The following is an 18,372-nucleotide window of genomic DNA, read 5'->3' on the forward strand; positions in this document are numbered from 1 at the left end:
AGAAGTATATGCCATCTAGTGAAAGGTTGTAACAGTCCTTTTAGTATCCAAATGGTTTTTACATGATTTTACAAAAATTTTAGCAATGTATTTTTCATGACATCAGCATTAATATACGATTTTAATTCTACGGTTATCGAATGATCCGCTGTCAATTTGACACCATCATCATCAGACTGCTTTTCTAGTAGTAAATTTCTTGTTCCATTATATTGTCTCACAATTATTAAAATATTCCCTGTAAAAACTATGAATATCAGCGCGTTCTTTGAAACATCACCCCATTTTTGTATAGATAAACTGTGAAGAATCATACATCTTATTTAAATCACTGTTCATATAACGGAAATAAGTATGTGTGGGAAACAATAACTAGATTAGAAGATGTTAAGTTCTACAGATTTAGAAATAGATCTTTGTTATTTTCTTATTTAAAAAACATTACAGATGAACCTATATTTCAATATTCAACTATATTACACTATAGGTTTAGTTTGGATGAGAACATAAGTGATATTTTTTCTTCAAACAAACAACTGTCTTGTATGAAGTCAAAATGCTATTTTGTTTATATTTTGCTACTTTTATGGCACATTATTTTACAATTATAATTTCTTGCTAAAGGTAACAAGCAAAATCATTATTTAAACATAACATTAACAAATTCATGTTTGCCCTTCATATAAAAACAAGTTTAATTCAATGTGTTTATATGGGATAAAGTGCTGATTTTAATTAAAGTACACAAGTACTTACATTCAGCATCAGGATGGAAATGTTCAGCAGTCCGTTTTCTAATATCATCAATATCTTCAGCACTATCTGCCCATTCTAGAACCAGCCTTCTTCCATACAAATGAGTGCTGTGACAAAGTGACTCAAATGCCCTCTGTAATTAAATTTATTAGAATTTATTTCTTTATCATTTCAAACAAAGCAATTAAATTTTCTTATATAGAACACAAATTATGATAAACATCCAAAGGAGTACCTTAAATATATGTAATTTATAAACACCGTCCTTACAATGTACATGCACCTTGAATTTTAGTGGCATTTGAACTGATAATCTATCATCCTATGAAGATTCAAGTCCATAGCTTTTATGGTTTAGGTGAAATGGCCGGAATAAAAATAAAGTAAAAGATAATCAATTTATTATCAAAGGGCAATAACTCAAAAATCATTGAGTACAGGTTTTTGTGCACTGCACTTCATTTCAAAGAGATCTATCATCCTATGAAGTTTTCATGTCCAAAGCTTTTATAGTTTAGCAGAAATGGCCCGGACAAAAATAAAGTATGAAAATTAACATAGTCAATAATTCAAAAAATAAGAAGTGCAGAGTATCAGTTTTTTTGTGCACTGTACTTATTTACAGTAAGATCTATCATCCTATGAAGTTTCAAGGCCATAGCTTTTATAGTTTATGAGAAATGGCCCAGACAAAAATAAAGTAAGAAAATTAACAAAAGGCAATTAAAAAAATGTGCAGAGTACCGGTTTTTGAACATTGCACTTTATCTTAATGAGATCTGTCATCCTATGAGGTTTCAAGTCCATAGCTTTTATAGTTAAGGAGAAATGGCGTGGACAAAAATTAAGGTATGAAAATTAACAAAGTGCAATAACTCAAAAAAAAAAAGTGCAGAGTACCGGTTCTTGTGCACTGCACTTTTCCTTAATGAGATCTATCATCCTATGAAGTTTCAAGTCCATAGCTTTTATAGTTAAGGAGAAATGGCACGGACAAAATTCAAGTATTGAAATTTAACAAAGGGCAATTACTCAAAAATTAAGAAGTGCAGAGTAACAATTCCTGTGGACTGCCCTTTGGGTTATTGAAAGAAGCATGCATACTAAGTTTAGAGTCAATCCGAATTATAGTGACTGAGTTATGCTCCGGACAAGCCTTTGGGGACGCTGCGACGCCGATGCAGCAGACAAAAGTAACCCCTATAAGTCGCTTTTTAAGATGACACAAAAACCTCAGTGGTGTCCCTTTAAATAAGAGAAAAAACTGCTTGATGAAGTTAAAAATGAATGCTACATGGTTACCTTGCTTTAATTTTAAACTGTCTATGAGAAGTTATAGACAGAAGAAATAACAGGATATCAATATCAAAACATTGAAATGAAACAGCTAACAGTAAGGTCATGTCAAACAAGATTACTGTGCCAACAGGACAGACCCTATATTGTTAATCTTATCATTTTTATCACAAGCCATTGTCGATTTTGCGACTGCATAAAAATGGGATTGCATAGCCATGCATATAGTTTTGCCAGAGGCTGGCATTATAATATCATTTTATTCTACTTGTTTTTGAACCTACACTCATTCAATATCCTCTATATTTACTGTTAAAGGTTTAAGTACAAACCTTAGCATCAGGCCTTGTAAGAAAGTCAACAAAACCGAAGCCTCTATGTGACCCTGTACCTCCCATCTTCTTCGGCAGCCTTACACTCTTCAACTCTCCAAATACCCTGTACACATCAAAACAAATTCAATTGTAAGTATTTCAAACTAGACCTATCACTGAAGGTGATTAATACCCTCACCAGCAACTTTGACTTTTTGAAAAAAAAGTAGTCTGAAGAAAAATTTGAACACAAACTATCAACTGTGTACAAAGAAATATTTCAATTAATGGTAATCACAACTGGGGTCTCGAAATAAGCTTGCTATACACCAAGATTACAATATCTCATTCCTTACTCTAGTTATTGTCCAGAAACAATTTTTCAATTTTTAGTAACACTTTAACGGTGACCTTGACCCTAGGGGTCCAAATGCAATACCAACCCAGGTCTTCATATAAGCTTCCTTTACACCAAATTAGATTACAATATCTCAATCCTAACTCTAGTTATAGTCAGAAAACCATTTTTCTATTTTTCCTTACGGTGACCTTGACCCCAGGGGGCCCAAATGCAATACCAAGGGCCCAAATGCAATACCAACCCAGGTCTTCATAAAAGCTTGCAAACGCCAAGTTTGATAACAATATCTCATTCCTAAGTCAAATTATTGTCCGGAAACCATTTTTCTATTTTTAGCAATGGTGACCTTGAACTTGACCCCAGGGGGCCCAAAATCAATACCCACCCAGGTCTTCATATAAGCTTACTATACACCAAGTTTGATAACAGTATCTCATTCCTAAGTCAAGTTATTGTCCGGAAACCATTTTTCTATTTTTAGTAACGGTGACCTTGACCCCAGGTGGCCCAAATGCAATACCAACCCAGGTCTTTATATAAGCTTGCTATAGGCCAAGTTTGATAACAATATCTCAATCCTAACTCTAGTTATTGTCCGGAAACCATTTTTCTATTTTTAGTAACGGTGACCTTGACCTTGACCCCAAATGCAATACCAACCGGAGTTTCCACATAAGGTTGCTATATACCAAGTTTGATTACAATACCTCATTCCAAACTCTAGTTATCGTCCGGAAACCATGATGTGGACCGACGGACGGACCGACCGACCGACAAGCTGACTCCTATATACACCCCCTAAACTTCGTTTGTGGGGGTATAATAATCTAAGGGTGCAATTAATTAATGTCTCTGTCTATAAGATGTATAACAACTGCATATAAACTAATAGAATCTATTACTGATCCAAACTTATAGCGGTGTGGGGCAAGTGAACAGAAGTTGGTGACCGTAACCACTTTGCCACAGAAGCCCCTCTTTTACCATTTCACAAACTTATTCTAAACTTATTTTGAAGATGCATGGCTGGACAAACAGCTAATGGTTATATCAGAATGCATGGTTGACACTGTAGAAATAATATGTAGTTTAGAAAATGATTCATCATCCAAATTAATCAAATATTCAATTAACATTATTCAACTGAGAATCATTCATCACACAGAAGTATAAAATATGAACAATGCAAAGTGACTTCAAGTCAAACAGATACTTACTTGAACAACTCAACAACTTCATGCTGTTTTGCCTCAAAAGGTATATTCCTCACTAAAATTTTTGTACTTCTCTGTTTCTTTTCTTTCTGTTTCTTTGTTGTATTTTTATCATTTGTAGTACTGTAAAACATATGATTTAGTACTGGTAATCTATACTTTGAAGCTAATTAAAAGGACTCAACAAAGTTTTTCTTTAGATATGTTGGGACTGGAAATTATAACATTTCTAGATTTGTTTACTATTTGGTTAAATAGGTCTAGATAAATAACTTGTGTGAAAAATATCTGATGATTCTCCAACACTATTTTTCCAGTATACAAATAACAATTTGCATTGAGCAAAATGACAAACGTTTAAATGATTTTTACTCAAACTAAGCTAAGAAAACATACAAAAATAGATTTTAAATTTAATCTGGAGTTTAATCGTTACTTTAGTGCAATAACTGATTAACTGCTTTTAGATTTAGGAAGACTTATTCCGTTGTTGCACTAAGGCAACAAATTGATCTATGAAAACTTTTAACTCAACTTCCACTAAGAACTGCACAAAAATATGTTTTTCAACTTAATTATGAGTAAGCATTATATTTTATTAATATCTTCTCCATATTATTTCATTATAAGTGCTCCAGTTAATCTGTGAAAAAATGACAAATTTTATATTTTAAACTATTGGACCTCAGTGGAGTTCTTTTAATGAAAGTACATACCCTGCACACTCAATAACTTTTCACCTTACAAAACATAGGAATTTCACTTTACATAACAGAAGCCTAAAAAGAGGCCTCTTCCCAATTGAATTTTTCTTTAAAATCATGCAGTTTTCTCAGAAAATCTTAACTTACACAAGCTTTTTTACTTCCTAAATTTAGCAATATTTTTTCCCAAAATCAAGCGACTTTGGCCTCTCCTCAATGAAGTGAGAAAAACCAATGACACAGTCTGAGAGATACTGCTTTATTAAAATCTATATATGTTCAGGCTAATAAGCTCTACTCTATTTTCACAAGTAGAGGAAAGAGCTGTTCTCTTAAATTGGAGAAAAAAATGACACAGCATTTTTTGCTACAGGGGTAGAAAAAACATACTTATTTAGGGAAAATCTGCATGATTTAAAGAATTTTTTACTGGGAAGCAACCCTTTTAACAGCCCCTGCTATAGGAGGAAAAAAGCGATGATATACATGTATATCACTGTGCTTAAATTAAATTGGGTACATGTACTGGCATGCGAGCAGTTCTCGTACAGAAGCAGTACCCGTATTTTTCATTTAAACGCTTGATTTTTACATGCATTCTTCAAAAATTCATTTCAAATCAAACAGATACATAAACGAGACAAAATCTAAGTGTCAGTTTGGCAGTACGTATAAAAAGTCTCATTTTAAATCACTTTCACCTATGCGTTGTCAAAACGTGACCTTGTTATATCTGGGGGATTCCGTCCTTGCGCGCATGCGCAAACATACTTACACATGAGGCATGTTAAAGGGTTTTCCACTAATACCACATGTTTACAGATAAGAAGGCAATGTGATGAAAACTTGTTTAATTATCAGAATTTTGACCAATATTACTATATAAAATAATTTTACGGCTTTGATGCGTAAAATATCGTGTATACAAGCATGCCATCGCATGTGAATGCGTTGGGGGTAACGGTACCGGGTAATAGATACACGCGTTTAGTCTACTTTCTATTTCCTGAATTACATCTATTTATCTCTTAGAAAATGGTCTGTTCAACAATTATAAATGAAAAATAGGTCCGATATAATAAAATTGTATAATTATAATGGGTTAAATTTTATGTACGGGAACTACTTCTCTTCATACAAAATAATGGATAATTTCGGTACCCCATATGAGGCCTCATAACTAAGGGTTATTCTATGTTTAGAACATGATGGAATTTCCATGATTTGTGTGACGAGCCAAATATTGATGTGTAACATTCAAATTTTGGTGAGTGAGCGTAATAAAAAATAATGTTTAAGTTACTACGATTTTTGTACGGGAACTGCTCGCATGCCAGTACTGTATTCCAGATATACATGTATATATCTCTACATTTTAGATACATCAGAGTTCAAGGTAGTATACTTTATGCTAGACATAACACCATTTCAGGCTACTTTATTCCATAAATTTATTTATCACAGTTATGAATTCAAAGATATTAGAAATAAACAACTCTAATATAACCAATTATTCATGAAGCAAAACCATGATACAAAATAATTTGTCACATCATTATGAATATAGCCCAGGGTTGTCATAAAGGGGCAGCTGGAGTCTGTCTCAAAGGCATTTTCGGCCACCTAAAAAGCGTAGAAAACACTCTTTATTGTATGTGATAAAACCAAAATGAGGGCCTCAAATTCAAAATGGACCGTCTCAAAAAAACTTAAAAGTCAACTCTAAGGCATAACATACCTTGCAGTGGTACGATTTGAGACCTTCAGTTCCAGTGAGTGACCATCAAGGCTGGTATGCTGCATATTTTTGATAGTCTCTTGTGCCCCATTGTCTGTTATAAACTCCACAAAACCATAACCCATTGACAATGTCTGTCCTGGTCTTTTCATGTCTTTCTTTTTTGCCACATTGGCAGTTTTAAAACCCTTGCACTCACTAAAATGCTGCAAACATAAATGTTATACATAGCGTTATAATAATGTTATAATGCAAGAGGACTAGGATAATCCTGGATAGCTCACCTGAAATACACTGCTAGAAACGGCTAAAATTCTTCTATACAGTAATCAGGTCTCAATGGGTGTATCATTTTTGACTCCAAATGCATTATTCAATAACTATTTGCAGACATCCACATGGAAATGCTAAGGGCCAAATATTTAAGTTCTTCACACAAGAAAACTTCAATCTGTTCATTAAGTTTTTAACTTTAACACCTCTGAGCACTTTGTGCTTAAGTTAGCAAAAAAAAAGAAAAAAGAAGTAGATATTTGAATTCCATGAGGAACAAAATATAATATCCTATAACAAATAGTTCATATTCCTCTTCTATAAGAGGATGAAGTTACAACCTTACAAGAGATTTCGTGGCAATGGTCATAAGTAAAGTGCAACAATCTTGTTTAACACATGGTCAAAATGTTCATAAGCAAATGTCGATAGCCCCCCCCCCCTACACCCCCAAAAAAGGAGACCAAGAACATAATGGTACATGATAAATGGCCAAGAGCTCATGCTGAAATAACTAGAACTGCCACTATCATGGCATGAATACCCCCGCATACCACTTTGTCAGAATCAACAGTGGCCATTTAGAGCTCAAGGACAACCTCCCTGCCAAATCTGAGGTTACTAAGCCAGTGCATTGCTAAGTTATGTATTCTACATGCTTCAAATGTGAAAATGTCAAAATCAATACATTGCGGACAGGACATTCTTTAGCAATTGAGAAGAGAAGCTTTTTTTTTGTCAAGGTCCCTGTGACCTTGACCTTTGACACAGTGACCTCAAAATCAATAGGGGTCACCTTATAGTCATGATCAACATCCATGCCAAATATGAAGACTGTGGGTCAAAGGAATCTTAAGTTAATGGGTGGACAAACTTTTTGAAGTCAAAGTCCCTATGACCTAGATCTTAAGTTATTGGGCGGACAAGCTTTTTGAAGTCAAGGCCCCTGTGACCTTGACCTTTGACCTGGTGACCTCAAAATCAATAGGGGTCATCTACTAATCATCGCTAACCTCCATGCCAAATATGAAGACTGTGGGTCAAAGGAATCTTAAGTTATAGGGCGGACAAGCTTTTTGAAATCAAGGCCCCTGTGACCTTGACCTTTGACCTGGTGACCTCAAAGTCAATAGGGGTCATCTACTAATCATGACTAAGCTCCATGCCAAATATGAAGACTGTGGGTCAAAAGAATCTTAAGTTATTGGGCGGACAAGCTTTTTGAAGTCAAGGCCCCTGTGACCTTGACCTTTGACCTGGTGACCTCAAAATCAATAGGGGTCATCTACTAATCACGTCTTACCTCCATGCCAAATATGAAGACTAAGGGTCAAAGGAATCTTAAGTTATTGGGCGGACAAGCTTTTTGAAGTTAAGGCCCCTGTGACCTTGACCTTTGACCTGGTAACCTCAAAATCAATAGGGGTCATCTACTAATCATGACTAACCTCCATGCCAAATATGACGACTGTAGGTCAAAGGAATCTAAGTTATTGGGCGGACAAGCTTTTTGAAGTCAAGGCCCCTGTGACCTTGACCTTTGACCTAGTGACCTCAAAATCAATAGGGGTCATCTACTAATCATGACTAACCACCATGCCAAATATGAAGACTGTGGGTCAAAGGAATCTTAAGTTGTTGGTCGGACAAGCTTTTTGAAGTCAAGGCCCCTGTGACCTTAACCTTTGACCTCAAAGTCAATAGGGGTCATCTACTAATCATGACTAACCTCAATGCCAAATATGAAGACTATGGGTCAAAGGAATCTTAAGTTATTTGGCGGACAAGCTTTTTGAAGTCAAGGCCCCTGTGACCTTGACCTTTGACCTGGTGACCTTAAAATCAATAGGGGTCATCTACTAATCATGACTAACCTCAATGCCAAATATGAAGACTATGGGTCAAAGGAATCTTAAGTTATTGGGCGGACAAGCTTTTTGAAGTCAAGGCCCCTGTGACCTTGACCTTTGACCTGGTGACCTCAAAAATCAATAGGGGTCATCTTCTAATCACGACTTACCTCCATGCCAAATATGAAGACTGTGGGTCAAAGGAATCTTAAGTTATTGGGCGGACAAGCTTTTTGAAGTCAAGGCCCCTGTGACCTTGACCTTTGACCTAGTGACCTCAAAATCATTAGGGGTCATCTACTAATCATGACTAACCTCCATGCCAAATATGAAGACTAAGGGTCAAAGGAATCATAAGTTATTGGGCGGACAAGAAAAAACCGACGGACTGCCGGACGGACGTACCAACTTTTGATATTTAAGAGGTAAGTCAGCTCATAAACTACACCTGGACCAAAGTCCATAAGCAAAATCAGCTCATAAAATCAAAAAAATAGCTCTTAATTTGAATTTTATGAGCTTTTGTTCTTTATTTAACTACGGAATGAAGCTCATTAATATCAAATGTTTGCTCAGACTGACAGCCAGACGGACGGACAAGCTGATTCCAGTATACCCCCCTTACAACTTTGTTGTGCGGGGGTATAAAAATTCAACAACAAAAAATATGCGATAAAATGGCAGCAGCTTGCAATATATAGAGGATATTGGATGAGTATAGTTTAATACTAAACTTATTGAACAAGTTGAATAAAATCATATGCGTGCCTCTGGCGAGCATGATATTGTTTAATTCAACGAGTTCAATAAATTTAGTATTGAATCTACACGAATATAATACTCTATTTATCACATATATAAAATAAGAACAGTAAACTGTTAAAATGAGTAATTTTTCAATGACGCGCCTATTGTGTAACGCTAACATAAGCATGCTTTAACGCTATGTTTCTATACAGCCCAAATGACCTCACGTCAAAGTGATATTACACTAGTGTAAAATCATTTTTATTAAATGGCTTTATTAAACTCCTTCGCCGCTGTTTATGTGATAAGATAATGTAACCAAGAGACAATGCCAAACAACCATTATTTTACCTCAAATAAATCAAACACCAAACTTACTTGTTTTAAATTTTCATCTGTTGTGTCGAAGTGAAGATTTTTCACAAATAAAACACTCCTGACTTCATCTTCTTCATCGTCGTCACTATCATCACTGTCTTTCTTGCTACTTTTACTTTCTTCCTATAATATAGAGGATATTTATTTGTTTTGCATGTAAGATTGAAATATAATTTCACTGAGTGAACACCAGATGCAATATTTTCACGATGGCGTAGCCACGAGTGAAAATAGAATAGCTGGTGTTCACGAATGAAATATATTTCAATCTTATATGTAAAACAAATAAATTTTCTTCTTATTTCATGCTTTCAAGTGATTTTAATTATTTTTCTACTGATTTTGCCGCGTAACGTCACGCAGTCTCCTTTGTGACGTCATCACATCACGACGTCACATCATCAATTTTGAAATATAGTTCTGTTAAATTTTTCTAATTCTGTTACATTTTTAACATGATGTATGATGACATCGACTTTCTTTTCCTAAAGAAGCAAAATTTACGTACGACGGCTTTTATTTCTGCCTATCATTACATTTAGTTATGATTTTCTTTTCATCGGCATTCAGATATATTCCGGCTACAGTGAAAATTATATTTTATAAATTTCACTAGTGGTTTATCAGAATATAATCATCTGATATATTACAATAAAACACCGGAAAGCATAAAATAAATAATGAAGAATTAGAAAATTATACACATATTGCTTCCAGCTTTCAACCAATCTGAAAATAAATATTCATTAAAAGATTTCACTCGGCTCAACACTAATAAATGTATTTATGGAGCTGAGATGTCAAATTTTATATATTTAAAACAGTTTTGTTCCCATGGTAATTAATTCTAACTACACACAATCTTACAAAATCTTCTCAAATTACAGTTTTCTATAATTAATGTTTAAAAGGTTGAAAGTATAATGTCACAAAACGACTTTTTGTCTAAACCAAAACCTACAACTAAATCTACTTTCAACAGTTTAAGTTTTTCTTTACTTTTCTCAGACAACATAAACCTCATATTAATACATGCTATTTTCCACATGTTACCTTCTTCCCTTGGAATAGTTGCATACAATGTATATCACTTTAATTAGTTACTTTATTTACAACACATATTTAAAAGCCAAAAGGTTAATTTTAAGCAAGCAACATGTATTTCAATTCTTTACGACTCTTCAGTGTTCATTTTTCAATACTAAATTTAGAATAAAATGCTTGCTTAGGATGTGAGAGGTCAAGGGCTCTAAAGTTTTTGTTTGGTTTGGTTTTAAGGCACACCAACACATTATAGGTCACATGGTGCTGAAACAGAAAAGATGATTTTGGCTAACCTCAGGTGTTACAAATTTCAAAGCAACTATTAGTTGATGAAGTGATACATATATTTAACCATTTCAATAAGATTTAAAAGATATTTTATTCAGATTTAGATGTCACACCTTTATTTCTGTATTCTTTCCCATCTCCTGGTCACCCCCATCCTTTACTTGAGTTGTTTCTTTAGATCTGTCAGGTGGTGGTGTGGAGAACACTTCCATTGGAGCCCATTCCAAGAATAATGGTACATGATGAAACTGAAAAAAAATATTTATATACATGTACCTGGTTTAAACAGATGGTTCATTACTCAAATACAAATAAATGATCCTAATTTAGGAGTCTGAAAATAATGTTATTCATGTACTCAGGGCCTAAAAATAATATTGCTTGTCACGTCCCTACTTCTAAAAAGACAACAAACAACATTGCTACACAATATTGATTAGAGTATAACATTACAATGATAATGTTTTATAAGAGACTAGTCCTGCTTTGAGATTATATCTCTCTATGTTTGATAATGGGGGTTTTGATATCAAAATGATTAAATTAAACAGCTGACAGAATGAAGAACCTTGTTGAAATTCACAGATAAGGTGCAGCCAGGTCATTATGATCCCAAGCATTTAAATAAACAAGAGGGCCATGATGGCCCTGAGGTCGCTCACCTGTATATAGCCCCCCCCCCCCACCCATAAGAAGATGTTTCATGCTAAACATCTAAGCTCTAGCTCATTGGGCTTTTTAAAAGAAGATTTTTTTAAGTTTTTACTATACACATATAGTTAAAAACAATGACACCCCTGGGGCAGGGCCAGTTTTGACCCCAGGGCTTTTATTTGAACAAACTTTGTAGACACTTACTAGAAGATGTTTCATGCTTAATATCAAAACTCTAGCTATTTGGGTTTTTTCAAAGAAGATTTTTTAAGTTTTTGCTATACTCATATAAGGAAAATCAATGACCCCCGGGGCGGGGCCATTTTTGACCCCAGGGCTTTTATTTGAACAAACTTGGTAGACACTCACTAGAACATGTTTCATGCTAAATATCTTAGCTCTAGTTCTTTGGGTTCTTTAAAAGAAGATTTTTTAAGTTTTTACTATATGTATATAGGGAAAATCAATAACCCCCTGGGGCGGGGCCAATTTTGACCCCAGGGCTATTATTTGAACAAACTTGGTAGACACTCACTAGAAGATGTTTCATGCCAAATATCTAAGCTCTAGCTCTTAGGGTTTTTTAAAAGAAGATATTTAAAGTTTTTTCTTTCAGTTGCCATGGCAACCAGAGTTCTGCATGGAATTAAATTCTTTGAACAATTTTTAAAGGTGACCACCAAAGGAACATTCCTGTGAAGTTTGGATGAAATTGGCCTAGTGGTTTATGAGGAGATGTCATTTAAAGTAAAAGTTTACGGACGCCGGACGCCGGACGAAAAGCGATCACAAAAGCTCACCCTGTCACCCTGTCACTTTGTGACAGGTGAGCTTAAAATGTATCACATACCTTTCTATATGCTAATTTAGTAAATGCAGTCTTTGCTTCAGTTGGTACAAGGAATTCTACAATGGCAGTTATACCAGAGGGAGGTAACAAAACTCTGCCCAGACTTCCATACGGTGAAAATACTGTCTCAATTTCTGAAATATCTGTCTTTGCTGGAAGGTTTTTTACAAGTACTACTGTTTTACTTCTTGGTGCATTGGGCTGAAACAAATATATACACATGAAATAATTAAATAAATTTTTTTGACTGCTTGCTAAAGGGAGACATTCCTTTATTTATGTTTAAGACTAGGAGCAGCAGGCTAAAGTTTAAGGCATCAGCCTCTCAAACCAGGAATTGTGTGCCCAGAGGCAAACTCAAGTCAAAAGCTATGTTTTGTCATATAACACCTGTACTGGTTAGTTCCAGGAGACCAACATGAGAGTGTATCATAACAAGAGGGCCATGATGGCCCTGAGGTCGCTCACCTGTAATAAAGGCCCCCGGAGCAGGGACAGTTTAAACCCCAGGGCTTTTATTTGAACAAACTTGGAAGACACACATTAGAAGATGTTTCACAATGTTAACTTTTTAATACACACATGTAATGAAAAACAATGATCTCACCTGCCCCTCCACCCCTTCCCCATCCCCCCCCGGCAGGGCCAATTTTCACCCAAGGGCTTTTATTTGAACAAACTTGGTAGATATCCATAAGAAGATATTTCATGCTTAACATCTAAGCTCTAGCTCATTGGGTTTTTTAAAAGAAGATTTTTAAGTTTTTACTACACACATATAGTTAAAAACAATGACACCCCTGGGGCGGGGCCAGTTTTGACCCCAGGGCTTTTATTTGAACAAACTTTGTAGACATTTACTAGAAGATGTTTTATGCTTAATATCTAAACTCTAGCTATTTGGGTTTTTTCAAAGAAGATTTTTTAAGTTTTTACTATATGCATATAGGGAAAATCAATGACCCCCCGGGGCGAGGCCAATTTTGACCCCAGGGCTATTATTTGAACAAACTTTGTAGACACTCACTAGAAGATGTTTCATGCTTAATATCTTAACTCTAGCTATTTGGGTTTTTTCAAAGAAGATTATTTAAGTTTTTGCTATACATATATAAGGAAAATCAATGACCCCCGGGGCGGGGCCAATTTTGACCCCAGGGCTTTTATTTGAACAAACTTGGTAGACACCCATTAGAAGATGTTTCATGCTGAATATCTTAGCTCTAGCTTTTTGAGTTCTTCCAAAGAAGATTTTGTAAGTTTTTACTATATGCATATAGGGAAAATCAATGACCCCCTGGAGCAGGGCCAATTTTGACCCCAGGGCTTTTATTTGAAAAACTTGGTACACACTCATTAGAAGATGTTTCATGCTGAATATCTTAGCTCTAGCTCTTTGGGTTCTTGAAAAAGAAGAATTTTTAAGTTTTTACTATAGGCATAAAGGGAAAATCAATGACCCCAGGGATTTTATTTGAACAAACTTGGTAGACACTCACTAGAAGATGTTTCATGCCAAATATCTACGCTCTAGCTCTTAGGGTTTTTTAAAAGAAGATATTTAAAGTTTTTTCTTTCGGTTGCCATAATGACAATTTTTAAAGGTGACCACCAAAGGAACATTCCTGTGAAGTTTGGATGAAATTGGCTTAGTGGTTTGTGAGGAGATGTCATTCAAAGTAAAAGTTTACGGACGGACGCCGGACGAAAAGCGATCACAAAAGCTCACCCTGTCACTTTGTGACAGGTGAGCTAAAAATATAAAGTTTTGAATACAATTACACTAAAATTTGCCTTAACTTGACACAAGCTTCATTAGCTACAATTTTTTTTCTTTTGAAAGTCCATTCTCAATTCTGAAAACAAGAGGGCCATGATGGCCCTGAAGTCGCTCACCTGTATATAGGCCCCTGGAGCGGGGCCAGTTTAAACCCCAGGGCTTTTATTTGAACAAACTTGGTAGACACCCATTAGAAGATGTTTCATGCTTAACATCTAAGGTCTAGCTCGTTGGGTTTTTTAAAAGAAGATTTTTTCCAAGTTTTTTCTATACACATATAGATAAAAACAATGACACACCTCGGGCAGGGCCAGTTTTGACCCCAGGGCTTTTATTCGAACAATCTTTGTAGACACTTACTAGAAAATGTTTCATGCTTAATATCTAAACTCTAGCTATTAGGGTTTTTTCAAAGAAGTTTTTTAAGTTTGTGCTATACACATACAAGAAAAATCAATGTCCCCCGGGATGGGCCAATTTTGACCTCAGGGCTTTTATTTGAATAAACTTTGTACACAGTCACTAGAAGATACTTTGTGCTTAATATCTTAACTCTAGCTATTTGAGTTTTTTCAAAGAACATTTTTTAAGTTTTTGTTATACACATATAAGGAAAATGAATGACCCCTGGGACAGGGCCTGTTTTGACCCCAGGGCTTTTATTTGAACAAACTTGGTAGACACTCACTAAAAGATGTTTCATGCTTAGTATCTAAACTCTAGCTATTTGTTTGTTTTTTTTTTCAAAAAAGATTTTTTAAGTTTTTGCTATACACATATAAGGAAAATCAATGACCCCTGGGGCGGGGCAAATTTTGACCCAAGGGCTCATATTTGAACAAACTTGGTAGACATCCATTAGAACATGTTTCATGCTGAATATCTTAGCTCTAGCTCTTTCAGTTCTTTAAAAGAAGATTTTTTAGTTTTTACTATATGCATATAGGGAAAATCAATGGCCCCCTGGGGCCAGGCCAATTTTGACCCCAGGGCTTTTATTTGAACAAACTTGGTAGACACCCATTAGAAGATGTTTCATGCTAAATATTTAAGCTCTAGCTCTTTGGGTTCTTTAAAAGAAGATTTTTTAAGTTTTTACTATATGCATATAGGGAAAATCAATGACCCCCTGGGGCAGGGCCAATTTTGACCCCGGGGCTTTTATTTGAACAAACTTGGTAGACACTTACTAGAAGATGTTTCATGCCAAATATCTAAGCTCTAGCTCTTTTGGTTTCTTAGAAGAAGATATTTAAAGTTTTTTCTTTTGGTTGCCATGGCAACCAGAGTTCTGCATGGAATTAAATTCTTTGAACAATTTTCAAAGATGACCACCAAAGGATATTCCTGTGAAGTTTGGATGAAATTGGCTTAGTGGTTTATCAGGAGATGTCATTTAAAGTAAAAGTTTACGGACGGACGCCGGACGAAAAGCGATCACAAAAGCTCACCCTCTCACTCACTTTGTGACAGGTGAGCTAAAAATCTTCCTACCTTAAATAACATCTGATTAAGTGGCTAATAATTATGTTCAACTACTTTTTTAAAGGTCCTTGCCTCCATGGTTTCAAACTGTTAGGGGCAAACCATTGTTTCCTTGAGCAAAAGAAGCTTAACACTTATTCTCAGTACTGGTCCATTCAAGGAACATATGGGAGAGTATGTCTATAAGTTTTTAGCTTCCTACACAAACTAAAATAAAATTTATTTTGTATACATGTTTATTCACTCCTGCTTATAAACCAATAATAAGGTTTTGTTTGTTTGTTTGTTTGTTTTGGGTTTTACGTCACATCGACACAGAATAGGTCATATCGCGACGTTCCAGCTTTACTGGTGGAGGAAGACCTCAGGTGCCTTCCGTGCATTATTTCAGGCACTAATGGGTACCTGAGTCGAAGGTAAATATCCAAGAGTACAATATATGTTGTATCAGAAAAAGTTTTGTACTGAAATGTATATAATTGGTATTTACCTGACTAAAACTATCCAATGCAACGCCATTGTCTGTAAGGAAATCCCTTGTCTCCTGGACAACTTGTGTTTCACCAAGAGCAAGTCTTACTCCAAGACTACCTTTTAATTCCTGAAACAATTTCATTTAAGCATTGAATTTCACATTTAATCTGTTTGTCACATGGGTTTTCCTCATAATGTTTGTTAGATGTTTTTTCAATAAATCAATGCTTATAAATCTTGTAACATTGAGTTTTACCATAAAACAATGTTCATAATCTTTCTATCATCTCAAGTTTTTCCAAATATAAACAAAATGTACATGATTTCTTATACTCTTATTCAATATCACTTCAAAATATTCAGAATGTCATTTCACTTACATAGATAATTAAATCAATTTCACTTTTTCATTACTGTCCTCTGTTTGGATAATTCATTTTTCTTGCATATTGCAACATGACCTTTATATGAACGATTCTAGCTTTTCCTATGAAATACATTTTTCCAATTTTATCAAACAATTATCTTAAAACTGATATTTTTGTTTGTTTTGTTTTATTTCAATGGCATATGATGTAGGTTTTATATAGATTTCATACCTATAAGCTAAAAACAGTGCGTGGTAAGAAGGAGACCCACTGAACAGAGGTAAAACTGTAGCAAAATAATAAAATGAAAGTTATGTATACATACTGTATCAAGTATATCACTTTTACTGGTCTTGTATTTATCAGCTAGAACATCAGCCACTGCATTGGCCCCAAGAAATAAGGAATTCCAATTAAACGACCTAAAAAAATAATTAGAAATATAATAGACACCTGTGAAAGTTTATATACATGTAGAATAAATGTGACACAGTAACCAAAACTCTTGAAAATTAACCACATATGCGGTACAATGTTTTTATTCATAACACAAAGAAAGTCAGAACCACATTGCTTGGTTTTAAATTAATCTGAACCTCTTAAGCATACGAGGTCACTTCAGTGAGAGAAATAGCAGAGGCATGCGAGGTCCACAATATAAACAGCAGAAGCCAATCAGCGTAATATTTCATGCATGAGACATTGAAATACCCAAAGTCTGTGCATATAATGAATTTCGTTTTCAATCACTTTTTCAAACAGTAATGTAATACTTGTTAAGAAGTAATGGTAGAGACATATGCGAGAATTATCTCAGGTATAAGCAGGTAGCTTATGCCTAAAAACTTGTACACATGCTCTTTTATATGAGCCGCGACACAACAAAACCAACATAGTGAGTTTGCGACCGGCATGTATCCAGATAGCCTGCGCTTCCGCGCAGTCTGATCAGGATCCATGCTGTTTGCTATCAGTTTCTCATCTTGTAATAGGGTTGGTAAGCGAACAGCATGGATCCTGAACAGACTGGGCGGATGCGCAGGCTGGTCTGGTCCATGCTGGTCGCAAACCCATTATGTAGGTTTTATCGTGTGACGCATCTCATATACTTCAACTTACAGGAAGATTATAGCAACTACAAATTAACTTACTTTGTCGCATTTGCTTTGTCTTTTGCACTTTTCTTTTTCTTGTAAGATGACCCTTCTGTAGAAGAAAACATTAAAAACTCCTAAAATATTGCTTCAGAATTATGCCCCTTTTCACAACTACATCTAGTCATGATTATTAAGTACACCAAAATTCGTGTTGATACCACCTTTAAGTGTTTTAGAAATAAGCTACAATAAAGTTTTTACACAACAAAGACAATACAGAAATCATAATAACTTTTTCAAAACAGTCAAATTAAAATGAAGTCTGCTTCACAGTCCATCTTATACTGGTGTTAATGAGGAACCATAAAAATGAATTTTAGTAGATTTTTCATGTTTCACTATTATGTTATTGATATGTTTTACCTGCACTCTCTTCTTCTGTTTCTTTCATCTCCTTTGCTGGTAAAATATGTAACATTCTTCCCTGAAAAATTAAAACTCTTCTTAACTATAAAAGACTGGTAAGGACATGTTTACTTTATAAATTCATCAATTCACAATTTCAACTTCATGACATAGCAATTTCAACATATTGAAGTCATGAATTCCAATTCCAACTTCACGATAACACAAATATAACTTCATGAATTCAACTTCATGAATTCACAATTTCAACTTACTGAATTTACGAATTCACAAAG

At 34.9% G+C, this 18,372-nt stretch overlaps 1 protein-coding gene across 1 annotated transcript in view; it reads right to left on the reverse strand.

The window, feature by feature from the left end:
- LOC132730228 (probable RNA-binding protein 19) overlaps positions 1-18,372 on the reverse strand; it is a gene marked incomplete at its 5' end in the record, with an annotated part of 28,486 nt that overhangs the window by 1,317 nt on the left and 8,797 nt on the right. The window contains 11 exon segments of the mRNA XM_060716104.1: positions 757-889; positions 2,385-2,490; positions 3,945-4,064; positions 6,384-6,589; positions 9,632-9,754; positions 11,077-11,211; positions 12,468-12,668; positions 16,223-16,333; positions 16,900-16,996; positions 17,726-17,780; positions 18,095-18,155. Of these exon segments, the coding sequence (XP_060572087.1) occupies positions 757-889; positions 2,385-2,490; positions 3,945-4,064; positions 6,384-6,589; positions 9,632-9,754; positions 11,077-11,211; positions 12,468-12,668; positions 16,223-16,333; positions 16,900-16,996; positions 17,726-17,780; positions 18,095-18,155 (1,348 nt within the window).

The sequence above is a fragment of the Ruditapes philippinarum genome, unplaced genomic scaffold (genome assembly GCF_026571515.1).
Source record: "Ruditapes philippinarum isolate M1 unplaced genomic scaffold, ASM2657151v2 ctg4129_1_1_1_1, whole genome shotgun sequence".
In the NCBI taxonomy this organism is placed as follows: Eukaryota; Metazoa; Mollusca; class Bivalvia; order Venerida; family Veneridae; genus Ruditapes; species Ruditapes philippinarum.